The following is a 13,541-nucleotide window of genomic DNA, read 5'->3' on the forward strand; positions in this document are numbered from 1 at the left end:
AGTGCAGCCCGGCCGCTGTGAGGGGAGCGCGGCGGACGGGTGGCGGCGGCCGCGGGTTGTCGGCGGGGCAGGGCCGCGATGTGTCGCCTGTGAGAGAACGGCGGGAGCGGCGTGGCGGGGCGGAGCGCCATGAACCTGAGGGGCTTGTTTCAAGATTTCAACCCTAGGTGAGGGGAGGCCGAAAGGGGCCTGTGGGGGGGGGGCGGCTGTGGGGGGGGGCCGGGGGTGGATTAGAAGGCCTTGAAAGGAGCGGGGAAAGAGGCGTCTGGGGGCTGAAAGGAGGCATTGGGGAAGCCCCCTGCGTGGGGATGGCGACGACAGGATTAAACTAGGACAAGACTTCCCTGTATAGATATAATGTAGGAGCTCTTTGTAGGAATGCGGGATAGCGCAGCCTTCCCCAACCTGGTACCGTCCAGATGCCTTGTACTACAACTCCTATCAGCCCCAGCCACCATGGCCAGTGGTCAGGAATGCTGGGGGCTGTAGTTCAAAACATCAGGAGGGATGAGGCACGTAACCCTCTTACGGGCATTTGTACTAAAGTGCCATAGCTGAACCGTATGCAGTCCACCCAGTGGATCGATTATGGGGGGGGGGGGGCGTGTTTATAATGAAGGAATATGTTTTGTATCTGCATCAGAAGCAAATCAGTAAAAAATATGTTTTAAAAAAACATCTGGAGGGTGCCAGGTTGGGGGAAGCTGGCGTTGTATGTGTGGGCACTTGTTACTCCAAGGTAAACTGGCTCAGAAGCTGGAGGTTCCATGGAGCTCTTATGGATTAGCCGTGGGGTGCTCTGTGAAGTCTGTGTGTGTGTGTGTGTGTGTGTGTGTGTAGAGGTGAGGTCGTTGGAGGGTCGTCTTTAAAGGATGGAGTGGGGAAGTGGTGCCTTTAGGTTTGAAAGAAGCATTTGGGGAGATGGAGGGGAAGAAAGTGAGTTATCTAAGTGTGGATGGCATGACATAGAGTTGGGACAGGGCCCTTTCTATGGGTTTTATCCAATGGTGGTGTGTACACCAGCGGAAAACACTCCTACTTGTGCAAGGCAGGGTGCTTGATTTTTGCCAGATCTCCTCTACCCACTTCGCGCGTGCGTATCCTTGGAACGCTGCCCTCAAAGGCTGGAGGACTGTTTGGAGCAGTATGGGATATGGCACAGAAGTCTGCAGTGGGTGACAGGGATGGCTTGCCTTGCATAAGCAGAAGCACTTTCCCTGTATATGTTGGTATATGTTGATATATGTTGATATCTTCCTCCTAGGAAATCAGGTTAGTGTATGTGGACAAGTGTATATTGTCCCTGGCACTGGAAGTTGCACAGAACTCTTAGGGCTAGTAGCTGTTGAGCATTGTGTTCCTATGTTATCCACCCAAGCAACAAACTTTTGAGGGTGAGTGAGGCTGGGAGGTCACACCTGACCCGAAGTCACCCAGTGAGCTTTGTGGCTGAAGCAGGGACCCAAAACCTAGGTCAGCCTGGTCCAAGGCCAGCGTGTTGTCCACTATACTAGGACTTCAATTCCCAGAAGCTCCTTCCAGCATGGCCAGTGGTTAGGAGTACTAGGAGCTGAAGTCCACAAACATCTGAAGATCTACTTTCTGTCCACCTTTGCACTATACCATGCTGTATACAGGGTGAAAGAGGGGGAGTGACTCCTGCCTTTTAATGTGTGCTTTATATATCTCATTTCAAGTGTGTTTTATATGTTTCATTTTAAGTGTGTTTTATATATCTCATTTCAAGTGCCCAACATGGTGTGTGCATATATATTTTCCATGTTCACATTTACAACAGCCCTGTGAGGCAAGCCAGCATTATGATTCCCCCATATTGCAGATATAGGCTGAGGCTGTTGAGAGACAGAGAGAGACTACTATAAAACTACTTGATGAAATGTAATTTAAGTTAAGGGCTTTTCGGATCACACTCTTAAGGACATAAGAGCAGCAGTGCTGGATTCGATCAAAGGTCCTTCTAATTCAGCACCCGTTTCCTCCAGTGACTAGATAGAAAGATCTAGGAAGATCACAAGCAGGGCTTGTAAGAAGTAGTCCTTCCAGTTTGTCTCCAACAATTAGTTTTCGAAGATAAACTGCATCTGTACCTGGAGGTGCCATGTAACTATTATGGCTGACAACTGTAGATAGACCTGTCTGTCACTTAGCCTGCACATTACGCCATATCTATTCTTTCTGAACCACGTTCAGATCAAAAGCATTGTACAACAAATGAAAATCAGTGCTTGCCCTACTGTAGGGCTACAGTTTATAAAGATAAGAAATAGAATATGACACAGCAGGAAAGATTCTTGCATGGAATAGTAGGTGTGCCAGTAATGTCAGGGAAGTTTGAGTAAACATTTGTTTCATCTACACCAGAAATGGAGAACCTTTGTCTGCAACTCATCATTCCAGATCATGGAGTTGGAGTCAAATATCAGGGTGGGGGGAGAGGTTCCGCATCCCTGTTTTACAGAGTAAAATGGAGGTTTAAACAATTGTTAGTCACAGACCCCAATTTACATCTTTATCTGCCCCAAGTCCTTGGGATGTGGCAGGATATAGAGTAAATTAAAATCCCATTAGAGGGCAGTTTTCAAAAATGGGATATTATCCACTGGACATCCTTGCCTTCTGATAGGGAAGAGGATCCCTCCCTACCCCTGTAGGGGGAGAAAGTTCCTCCCAGTTGGCTATGTCTTTCAGTTTCTGAAGGGTGTTGTCTGTTTATTTTTAATAGGGTTTTTGTAGAAGTCAGGACTCTTACTACCTTACACTCACTGTAAATCTCACCCCTCCCTTTCATTTTTATTACTTAGACGGTTCTGTCTAGCTGGAATGGCTCTGCAGCATAATGGCATTGGGAACAATTGTCTTTATCATGTATCAAGGGTATTTTAACAGATCAACTAATTCACTGAGTGTAAGTTGACTTTTAAGAGCATGCCTAGGCCTTTTAAATGAAATCTAGGAAGCTTCCCAAGTGTGTCTTTATGGCACCAGGCATACACTGCCAGATAGCAGTGCTGTTAGAGCCAAACAGAGCAGTCATTGGCTTGTGTGTTTGCAAGCAGAGTAGATACCTCAGCTGTGGCTAAACAAATGCATTTTAACTGGGGATAACCTGTGTGGGACAGGAGTATCTTGCCGTAATTTAGGCCAGCACTGAACATATCTGACATGTTGGTTTGTACCAAGTATATCTGCCTCTGGTCATGGCCAGAATGCCTTTAGGGATGTTCCCTTGATGAGTGTCCTCATCATGGCCTTGCTAAAACTATTTTCCATCTGCTTTTGTGCCACTTCAGCAAGATGATGCATCTGATGTCGCCTGCTCCAATTTGTTGCCTGTCCACCCTGTTGCGCTAGTGTTGCATCCCAAGCTTGCTCATCATGACATTGGCATAAAGCTGAGGATGAGTTATGATGTTACGCTGGTGTATTTGGCCCTCATCTTAAAACACTTATTTGCAATTTCAGCTCCTCAGAAAACCAAGCTATAGCTGTTGGCATCAGCTTCCTAGCTCGTAATCCTCCTTTCTTTGATTGTGTTGACTGATGACAATTGGAAGGCAGCTGCTTTAGTGTTAGTCAGCTTCCTAGTGGGAGGCAGCTGGAGAAAGGCTGCTGAGCTTTTTGCTAATTAGCTTTTTTACTGAGAGAAGTGCAAATGCTGCATTAAAAGAGATGCAGAATTACCTCACACTTACATGTGCATGCTTTGCCACTTCAGTATTTTTTAGGAACGTGAAAAGAAGAAAAAATGTAGAACCAAAAGGTGTGCTCTAGTGTGTAATGGAACAATTGCTGTGCTTAATGTGCTGTATAATTTCACTGTGCATCAAGGGACTGGAAAGGACATAACTCTTCTACTATCCTGAATTCCACTAATACATAAGTAGTCCAGAAAGTTCAGTGTGACATAGATGTGACATGGAAAACCAGTTGTTTTTTTGGCCAAATTCAAGGTGTTGGTTTTGACCTTTAAAACCCTATAGGGTTCCAGCCCAGCCTATCTCACGGAGCGCCTCCAGCAACACCAGACAGGCCGCTCAACAAGAGCAGCCTTGGATGGCCTTCTCTCTGTCCCATCGGCCAGGACAGCTAGGCTGGTGAGGACAAGGGAGAGGGCCTTCTCTGTGGTGGCCCCCACCCTGTGGAACTCCCTCCCCAGGGAACTCCGCCATGCCCCCTCTTTAATGAGCTTCTGCCACGCGTTGAAAACTTGGTTATTCAGGCAGGCATTTGGGGTGGGTTAGAGTATTTTTAAATAATGTTTAATGTGTAATTTTACTGTTTTAAATTGTACTCTTGTACATTGCCCAGAGCAGCCGGGTGACCAGCCAGATGGGCGATTAAGATATTTAATAAAAAAATAAAAAAATAGATAAAACATGCATTTAATATTTAGAAGCAGTTCAGCAATTAAGCACCATTGTATTGTGGCAATTAAAGGAAAAACCAGGCATAGGCTGTGTTCAGGTGTCATGATAAACCATGGTTAATCTTGATGGAAAAGAGCCTAGCCTCCCCTGGGTTTGTGCTGTCCTGTGTTTCTTCTCCTCCAACATGACTATGAGGGGGAGTTTGGAAGCTTTTGCTTCCATTTTTTAATTAACCACAGCATGTACTGTCATCCATACCTGACAAGCTGTGGTTAATCTTAACTGTGGTTTATTTGAGGCAAGCCAGCTTCAAACTAAGTTAAATGTTGAGAGCGTATCTCAGGGTGGACCATGTTTCAGTGGTAAAACACATGTTTTGCATGTAGAAAGTTCATTACCTGGAATCTCCAATCGAAAGGATTTCAGGTAGGACTGGAGAATCTAGCTGAGATTTGAAAAGCTGCTGCCAGTTGGAGTGGAGTACATAGAACTAGGCTAGATAAACTAATGGCCTAAGAACATAAGAGGAACCCTGCTAGATCAGACCAAAGGTCCATTTCGTCAGCCAGATGCTTCTGGCTGACCCACAGCCAAGGCATGAAGGTAACAAAACTCACACACTGCTGCAGTGGTTTACTGCCACTGAATCTGGAGGTACCACATAGTTCTCATGACTAATAGTCATTGATAGAACTATTATCCATAACTCAGTATAAATTTGTGTGGCAACTTTTTTTGAAATGTGAATAATGTATGTTCCTGGATGTATGCTTCTGAAAATAATGTGTCTTTAAAGTTGTAATTTTCTTCTCTTTTTAAACAGCAAATTTCTTATCTACGCCTGTCTGCTGCTGTTCTCAGTTTTGCTTTCTCTCCGTTTGGATGACAAGATTCAGTGGAGCTATTGGGCAGTGTTTGCTCCAATATGGCTGTGGAAGTTAATGGTCATTGTGGGTGCCTCAGTAGGAACTGGAGTATGGGCACGAAACCCACAATATCGGTAAGGGCGGTATGCTTTTTTTGTAAATAATCTTTTGCATAATTCATGTAAGCTCTGTGATGAATCTACTGAGAATGCTTGTGTAAGCACCACTGTGATAGAGCTTAGTCCCCTTATAATACTGTGTTCCTGGTGGCTACATGAGCATGGTAATGCTTGGCTCAGTAAATGACTGTAGCCACAGGCCAGTTCTCTGTGCAGCTGTCCACAACCTGGTATCCAGTGAAGGCTGAGCTAGAGCCATTATGGGGAATAGCATTTGAGCAACTAGCCTATGGTAATTTTCTATATTCACTATAAATGCGACATAAAGTGTCCCTTTCCCTTGAGTATAGCATCTTCACTTTGGGTTTGGGTAACGTGTAGAGGCCAGGTTAAGTCAAATGTCTGTTCATGTTTGGATGAAGTTGTGTAAACTAACAATGAATCGTATGCTTTTCTGCCCCTCTTTAGAGCAGAAGGAGAAACGTGTGTGGAGTTCAAAGCCATGTTAATTGCAGTAGGCATCCACTTGTTACTGCTGATGTTTGAAGTGCTAGTCTGTGATGGGATTGAAAGAGGAACTCGCTTCTGGCTTTTAGTCTTCATGCCGTTGTTCTTTGTATCTCCAGTGTCAGTTGCAGCTTGTGTGTGGGGCTTTCGGCATGATAGATCTTTGGAGGTGAGACTCTCTCTTTGCATTGGATATTCACAGGTGTGAAAGTTGCTGCAGTGGAGCACAGATTGATTGCTTTAGTTTATCAATAGAAATAGAAAATTATGATCGACCTGTCTTAAAATACTTTAGAATAATTTTAAGTAAAGCTATTTTTGATAGATGTATGATATGTATGAGGCGCGTGCGTGTGTGTGTGTGTGTGTGTGTGAGAGAGAGAGAATGCCTGCATGCTAGAATGTCTTAACTGAATGTCCTTATTAACTTTACATTTATATTTTAATTTCTAGTATTCCACTGATTTATATTCCATGTCTAAGGATACATGAAGAGCAAAATATTTAGTTCAAATCTTGTATACTTTGTTCCAAGGTGATCTTTGGCTGTTGTAGCAAAATCCATTTGATTCTGATGTGCCTGCTTTTTTTCTTTTCCTAGCTGGAAATCCTGTGTTCTGTCAATATTCTCCAGTTTATATTTATTGCACTCCGACTGGATGAAATCATCAAGTGGCCATGGCTTGTACGTAAACTGTGCTTATTTTTTAATGCTGTTTTAAAAGGTTTAACGTCTTAATGCCAGTACCAACTGTAATGGCAATGTCAAGAAAATTGCTTTTTAAAATTGTGGCATATACAGAAAGCTGAGCAATAATCTACAAAGGAAATTGGTCATTTGGCTTTAATAAACCTTAAGGTGCATCATAAACGGTAGGTGACCCTTTATGTATTTATTATTTAGTCAATTTTATAAGTCGCTCTTCATTAATAGGATTCTCGGGGTGACATTCAACTTAAAAACAAATACAGTAAAATCATAAAAATAATTGCAGAAGCTGCAGCAAAACCTGGTAAAATCTAGCAAAGCTATAAAACATCCCTAAACTACCTAAAGAACATGCCAGGCAATAACTCTTTGCCTGCCCCCAGAAAGACATCAAAGTTAGCACCAGGCCAGCTTCTTTGGGGAGGACATAACTCCCCAAGATGTAGCAATGGCTGCCAAGTTAGATGGCTTTAAAAGGGGATTAGATAAATTAATGGAGGATAAGGCTTTCAATGGCTACTAGTCATGACGGCTATGTATTACCTCCAGTATCAGAGACGGTATGCCTCTTGATACCAGTTACTGATGAACATGAGCCCAGGGGTGAAAGTGCTACTGTGCTCATGCCCTGCTTGTGGACTTCCCATAAGTATCTGGTTGGCCACTGTTGGAACAGATTAGCAATACATTATAAGGATGTCCATGTTCCTAGAAGGACAAAGTAAAGTTCTACTCAGATATTCAGAAAATACGTGCCTGCACTTTAGATGGCAAGTTGGGAACTTCCAATGCATTGTTGAGGGGACGTGCTAGCTTAGTCTTCCGCCTGATATGCTTGTTTTCCACATGCAGGGAGTTATTGATATGGGGGAGCATTCAAACATGCAATGTTCTTCCTGCATTCAGAAGTCATACAGATCCCTGGTTATGTACTTCTTGAAAACCAGCTTTGAATTTGCTGTAATCTTCACGAAACTAATGGCTTGTTCTTTTCAGAACTAGTTTAGACCTGTTTTTCCATGATACTCTTTTCTCTCTTTACCACCCCCCACCCCAATGTGGAGAAACCCTTGTCTATGCTTTAACATTGGAAGGGAGCAAAGTACTGCTAAGGCTTCTTAAAAATGTGGTAATTTGAGGTGGTAGCTTTATAGTCCAAGTACTTTGTGGTCTTTGAAGCTTGTTTGTCTGACCATATGGCTATTGTTAAAGGCAAATAATCACTTTCCTTTTTAAAGATGTCCACAGATAGGATTTTAGAACGTAATGATGAATCCCTAATATGTAGCTGACTTATTGGGGGGGAAAGAAAATTGAGTAGTTTTTTTCTGAGTAATACATTAGTCTATTTTCCTTATTCCATTTTCAGGTTGTCTGTGTCCCTCTGTGGATCCTGATGTCCTTTCTGTGTTTGGTTGTACTTTATTACATCGTTTGGTCTGTCCTGTTCTTACGTTCGATGGATGTGATTGCTGAACAAAGGAGAACACACATAACAATGGCAATCAGTTGGATGACAATCGTGGTTCCGTTACTCACCTTTGAAGTAAGCAAAAGCGATCCATCTTATGTTGTGTGGGTGGGATATAGTTAGCAGTTCCCTTTTGTAGACTTGTGGGCTTTTTAGAGCTACTTACAAGTTTTCTGCTTTTGCAAATAAGATCTTAACAGCAAAACGGGAAGACTGAATGTGTACTGGGGGCGTGGGTATGCATAATGATTATTGAGTACCTGCCATTTCGATAGCTGCATTGATAACTTGCACAACAAGATTATAACCTAAATCCCGTGCCAAATACATAGAGGTGCTTGCTTTGCATGATTTCTCCCTTTTCTGCTAGTCACAGGGAGCTGTGCAGGGTGCTAATACCCTGTGTCTGATACCTGAAGAACTTGCCAAAAGTCCTTTTGGCTTTGGAGATCTCATCACACGTTGCTGATACGTTTTCCAATTGTCTTTGCAGTTGCAAGCTCTAGAAACTTTACTGAGACTGTCAGGATACTGAATCCTTGACACAGTACCAAATTGTGACATAGACATAGTCTTGATTATAACTTGTTTTCAAGGATACCTTTAAGATAATGGCATGACTAAAGAAGTCCTTGCCCAATGATCCCAGCTGATAATGTCAGATTATCTGCAAAATTGGTCTCCAAACAGGCTTGGAAAAATCCCAGGGTCACGGTCAGAAAATTTGATGCTGATGCCTAGGAATTTGTAAAATATATTCAGCCCTTCGTTAGCTTGGTGCCTAGGCAGTTTAAATAATATCTAACCTTGAATCCCCAGGCTAGATAAGGTTGTATAAAGCATGAAATTGAAGCTACCTAATTGTCTTGCTAGATCCTGCTTGTGCACAGATTGGATGGACACAACACGTTCTCGTACATACCCATATTTGTTCCTCTCTGGCTTTCACTGATAACTTTAATGGCAACTACATTCGGGCAGAAAGGGGGCAATCATTGTAAGTATACAGCAGAAGTCTGTCCCTGCTCCTCTTGTACTGAAATAAAGTTAGTTCTGTCATTCAAATGTGCAGTGGGAAAAAAGAGGGTACTCTGTTATTTGTCAATTTCGTTGCAGAGTGAAGCTTTTATCTTTAATAATGCCTTTAAATTGGTTGAAGACATTATTAAAGATAAAATTAGTAAGCATATAGAAGGACAAGCCCTGCTGAAAAAGAATCAACACAGCTTCCACAAAAATAAGTCCTGTCTCAGTAATCTTTTAGAGTTCTTTGAGAGTGTCAATAAACATGTACACAGGGGTGATCCAGTAGACGTTTTTTACTTGGACTTCCAAAAGGATTTGACAAAGTTCCTCACCAAAGACTCCTGAGCAAACTTAGCAGCCATGGAATCAGAGGACAGGTCCTCTTATGAATCAGTAACTGGTTAACAGAAAGCAGAGAGTAGGAATAAATGGTAAATTCTCCCAATGTAGGGAAGTAAATTGTGGGGTCCCACTGGGATCTGTATTAGGACCAATGCTTCTCAACCTGTTCATAAGTGATATGGAATTAGGAGTGAACAGTGAAGTGGCCAAGTTTGCAGATGACACCAAATTATTTAGGGTGGTTAAAACAAAAAGGGATTGTGAAGAGCTCCAAAAGGATCTCTCCAAACTGGGAGAATGGGCATCTAAATGGCAAATGCGGTTCAATGCAAGGAAGTGTAAAGGGATGCACACTGGGGCAAAAAATCCCAACTTCAAGTATAGCCTGATGGGATCTGAGCTAGTGGTGACCAGCCAGGAAAGAGGTCTTGGGGTTGTGGTGGACAGCTCGATTAAGATGTCAACCTGGTGTGCAACTGCTGTAAAAAAGGCAAATTCCATTTTAGGCATAATTAGGAAAGGAATTGAGAATAAAACTGCCAATATCATACTGCCCCTATACAAATCTACAGTGCAACCACACTTGGAATACCGTGTACAGTTCTGGTCACCACACCTAAAAAAAGATACTGTAGAGCTGGGAAAAGTGCAGAAAAGGGCAACTAAAATGAAAGGGGCTGGAGCAATTCCCCTGTGAGAGAAGGTTACAACAGCTGGGATTGTTAGCTTGGAAAAAAGGAGGATAAGGGGAGACATGATAGAGGTGTACAAAATTATGCATGGTGTGGAGAATGTGGATAGGGAGACATTTTTCTCCCTCTCTCAAAATACTAGAACCCGGAGTCATCCCATGAAGGTGACTGGTGGGAGATTCAGGACAGATAAAAGGAAGGACTTCTTTACACAGCACAGACTTAAACTATGGAATCTGCTACCACAGGATGTAGTGATGGCCACCAATTTGGATGGCTTTAAAAGGGGGTTGGACAAATTCCTGGAGGAAAAGGAATTTGTCTCCATGGACAAATTCCATGGAGTAGCTATCCATGGCTACTAGTCTTGATGGCTGTGTGCTACCTCCAGACCCAGAGGCAGTGAGCTTATGTACACCAGTTCCTGGGGAACATGGGTGGGAGGGTGCTGTTACACTCATGTCCTGCTTGTGGGTTCCTGGTTGACAGCTGGTTGGCCACTGTATGAACAGAATGCTGGACTAGATGGACCCTTGATCTGATCCAGCATGGCTCTTCTTATGTTCTTATCAATAACTCTTTGTTTGTGCAGGGTGGTTTGGAATTCGCAAAGACTTCTGTCAATTCCTACTTGAAATTTTCCCATTCCTAAGAGAGTATGGCAACATTTCTTATGACTTGCATCATGAAGATAATGAAGAAACAGAAGAAACCCCTGTCCCAGAACCTCCCAAAATAGCTCCAATGTTTCGAAAAAAGACTGGTGTTGTCATTACCCAGAGTCCTGGGAAATACGTTATACCACCTCCCAAACTAAACATTGATATGCCAGATTAAAAGCAAACTCGGAAACAATGTGGCACATAGCCAGGATTAGCTCCTTCCAACTAAACGACAACTGGGAATCTGTGGCCAATATGGTTTTTATCTCATGCCTTTTGTTTTAATTTGTTTGTGGATAGATTTGTGCCTCAGTGACTTGTAATGTAGATAATGAAGATTTGTGTTAATATAATTTCAGAGTTTCCATACATTTGCATATGAAATACCATGCCAGTAAAAATACATGACAATGAAATAGCTGTGGTAAGATTCATAAATGATAAACCTCTTCTCAAGTCTCTGTTTGCAGAGTGCAACTTACTACTTTTGTTCAGCTGTGAGCATCAAACCCATGTAGATTTCATTAGCAACACAATTTAAGTTTTTCCCAAGATCCGATTAAGCATTTGAATACTGTCTTAAGCTTCAAACTTATCCATGGTTATATATGGGTAAGGCCTGCTGAAAACAGTGGTCTTTGTATACATGTAACCGTAAACTGGATCGCAGCTACAAAGTGTCAGAAGAGGAAAGGATGGTTTATTTGTGAATCTTCCTGACTGGTTGAATTAAAGTGTGCCTGTATAGTATTTATATGACCTTTTGGCAATGTAATATATTTAAAAAATATCTGTACAGTATAAATATGTAAGTATTTTTAAAAGGCTGTATGAAGTGTATAATCTATTGTGAGTGACATATTTTGTGTTCAACTATACACACTGGGTTGCATCCACATTTAGTCACACTTAGTCATGGCTAAAGTCCCATCGATTTCAGTGGGTCTGCTGAATGACTAAATCTGGATGCAGTCCATGGCTTCCATTTGCATTGAACTACCACAGGCACTTGGTGTTATATCAGCATGCATCTTGCCTCTTCATTTCCCCATTGAACCATGAACACTATGTTTCAGGCATGTCCTCAGGTAGGAGTTGAAGGTTCTTCCTCTGTTAATGGATCAAATTTACCTTGATAAAGGTATATAAATTATTGTGTAAATAACCATAATCTTTGTACTGTCTAGATGGGAGGGAGGGGACTGTCTTTTTGAAAAGTTGCTTTTCCACTTTTGTTAAAATGTTACTGTTAGGTAATATCGATTTCTCTCTCTCCCCACTTTTTGGCTGTTCAATAAAGTCTCCCCCTGTACTGCTTACTGAACTCTTTTCTTTTCAACATAGTTCCACAAAGGTTCTGCATGGTGTCTGCAGAGTTTCATGGGTATACTTCCTTGCAAATGTTAAGATTTGCCTGGTTTATTTAAAATGTCTGAAACACATAATACAATAACATATTCTTGTATTCTTGCTAGAATTTCTGTCTTAAACTAGAGGGAAAATGTGACTTAAGATCCCTTGCTAATGTGGGAACTTCCTGGATTTATGATTGGTTTCAAAATGATGCTAACAGAACCCGATTGAAAAACCACTGTCATGCTTGGATCCAAAGAACTGTGAGTGAAAAGAGAAAATGTATTAGTGCTGTTCAGTGAACTCTTGTGCAAGCTGTAGCAGAAGGCTTTGTGTCATGCAGAGAGCCACAATCTATTGGGGGTGGGGGAGGTATTACAGTTCAAGAAACATCGAGAATAAGGAAGACAAGAGTGTAAGTGCAGCATATGAGTTCCAGCGGGCCATAAAAGAGCCTTTCAAAGGGCTTGTGCAAAGTTTTGAGCAAACATAACTTCTCTGCATTTGGGGGTCAAGTTGTCGCTTCATGAGTTGAAAGGTGCCTCTTTAGATACAAGCCTTTGTTTCTATAATTGTGTAACAGAGCTCCAGAGAAAGGCTAGAGAGGCTTATAATCAACATGCATCTTCTTGAAAACTAAAAAATGATAAATATAATAATTTGTGATGAGTGTAAGAAATCAATGTATGCTGCTGGTGCTGGATGTGAAAAGCTGCTTCCTCTATGTTCATATTTGACTCCCTGTCTACCAGCTCATGTAAATTGAACAAATATATCCATATTTTAAGATTTCATATAGTTACATATTTAATCTTAATTCATTACATACCTAGCAGTTAACTATAACATAAGCAGCAAGTGGTATTAGGTGTAGGCACTGGTTAATATGAGTGGGAACCTGAAGTATTATTTGGCCTTGTCATCCTGACTGTTAATCCAAAGTAAATGAGGATGTACAGGTATGTTAAACAGGGTAACAAATAGGCTAAATCAGTCCAAAAAGTACATCCTTTTCTCTTTGTAAGAGAGCCATGAAAAGGGTGGGGGTTTTGCACTAAGGAGATCATACTTCGAGAATCCCAGTTAATGAGGCAATTGCAGACAAATCTTGTTCTGAACTGAACTACATGCAAAGTAGGTGTTAATTAGCCCTGATTTGTTTTCAGCATTCATGGGCTACTAAAATAAGATCAACTTTATCCAAGAGTAGAAGAAGATTCTAAGTTTAAAAAGCAACACCAGTGTAAGTTTCCACTGTTGGAATTCAAGTGTAATTCATATGTGCTTTTACAAGGAATATTTTTAGACAGACATTTCATAGGGCTTTGCCCTAATTTCCTTTTGTTCAATGCAGATGTAATAAATGCTGCTTAGTTCAGTATCTTGTCCTGTCATTATGATCTCGT

At 41.8% G+C, this 13,541-nt stretch overlaps 2 protein-coding genes across 2 annotated transcripts in view; both read left to right on the forward strand.

Annotated features, from left to right (window-relative positions):
* TMEM185A (transmembrane protein 185A) lies at positions 1 to 13,514 on the forward strand. Its single transcript, XM_084813694.1, has 7 exons — positions 1 to 167; positions 5,212 to 5,388; positions 5,842 to 6,049; positions 6,482 to 6,565; positions 7,959 to 8,135; positions 8,934 to 9,057; positions 10,713 to 13,514. The coding sequence occupies exons 1-7, from the start codon at positions 130 to 132 to the stop codon at positions 10,955 to 10,957; spliced, it is 1,053 nt and encodes a 350-aa protein (XP_084669820.1). The 5' UTR covers positions 1 to 129; the 3' UTR covers positions 10,958 to 13,514.
* Positions 11,075 to 13,541, forward strand: part of LOC146338406 (heat shock transcription factor, Y-linked-like) — a 9,384-nt gene continuing 6,917 nt past the window's right edge. The window contains exon 1 of the mRNA XM_084813693.1: positions 11,075 to 12,398. The gene's annotated coding sequence lies outside the window, so the exon portion shown is untranslated. The remainder of the gene's footprint in view (positions 12,399 to 13,541) is intronic.

Source organism: Heloderma suspectum, chromosome 9, assembly GCF_057233095.1.
Source record: "Heloderma suspectum isolate Gila_16-S chromosome 9, 16-S_ref, whole genome shotgun sequence".
Taxonomy (NCBI): domain Eukaryota; kingdom Metazoa; phylum Chordata; class Lepidosauria; order Squamata; family Helodermatidae; genus Heloderma; species Heloderma suspectum.

Excerpts from the sequence above, each read along its gene's own strand:
- TMEM185A (XM_084813694.1), top strand. The coding sequence starts at position 130 with ATGAACCTGAGGGGCTTGTTTCAAGATTTCAACCCTAG. Across the intron at positions 168-5,211 it reads TTTCAAGATTTCAACCCTAG|CAAATTTCTTATCTACGCCT; the intron begins GTGAGGGGAGGC and ends CTTTTTAAACAG. Across the intron at positions 9,058-10,712 it reads GCAGAAAGGGGGCAATCATT|GGTGGTTTGGAATTCGCAAA; the intron begins GTAAGTATACAG and ends TTGTTTGTGCAG.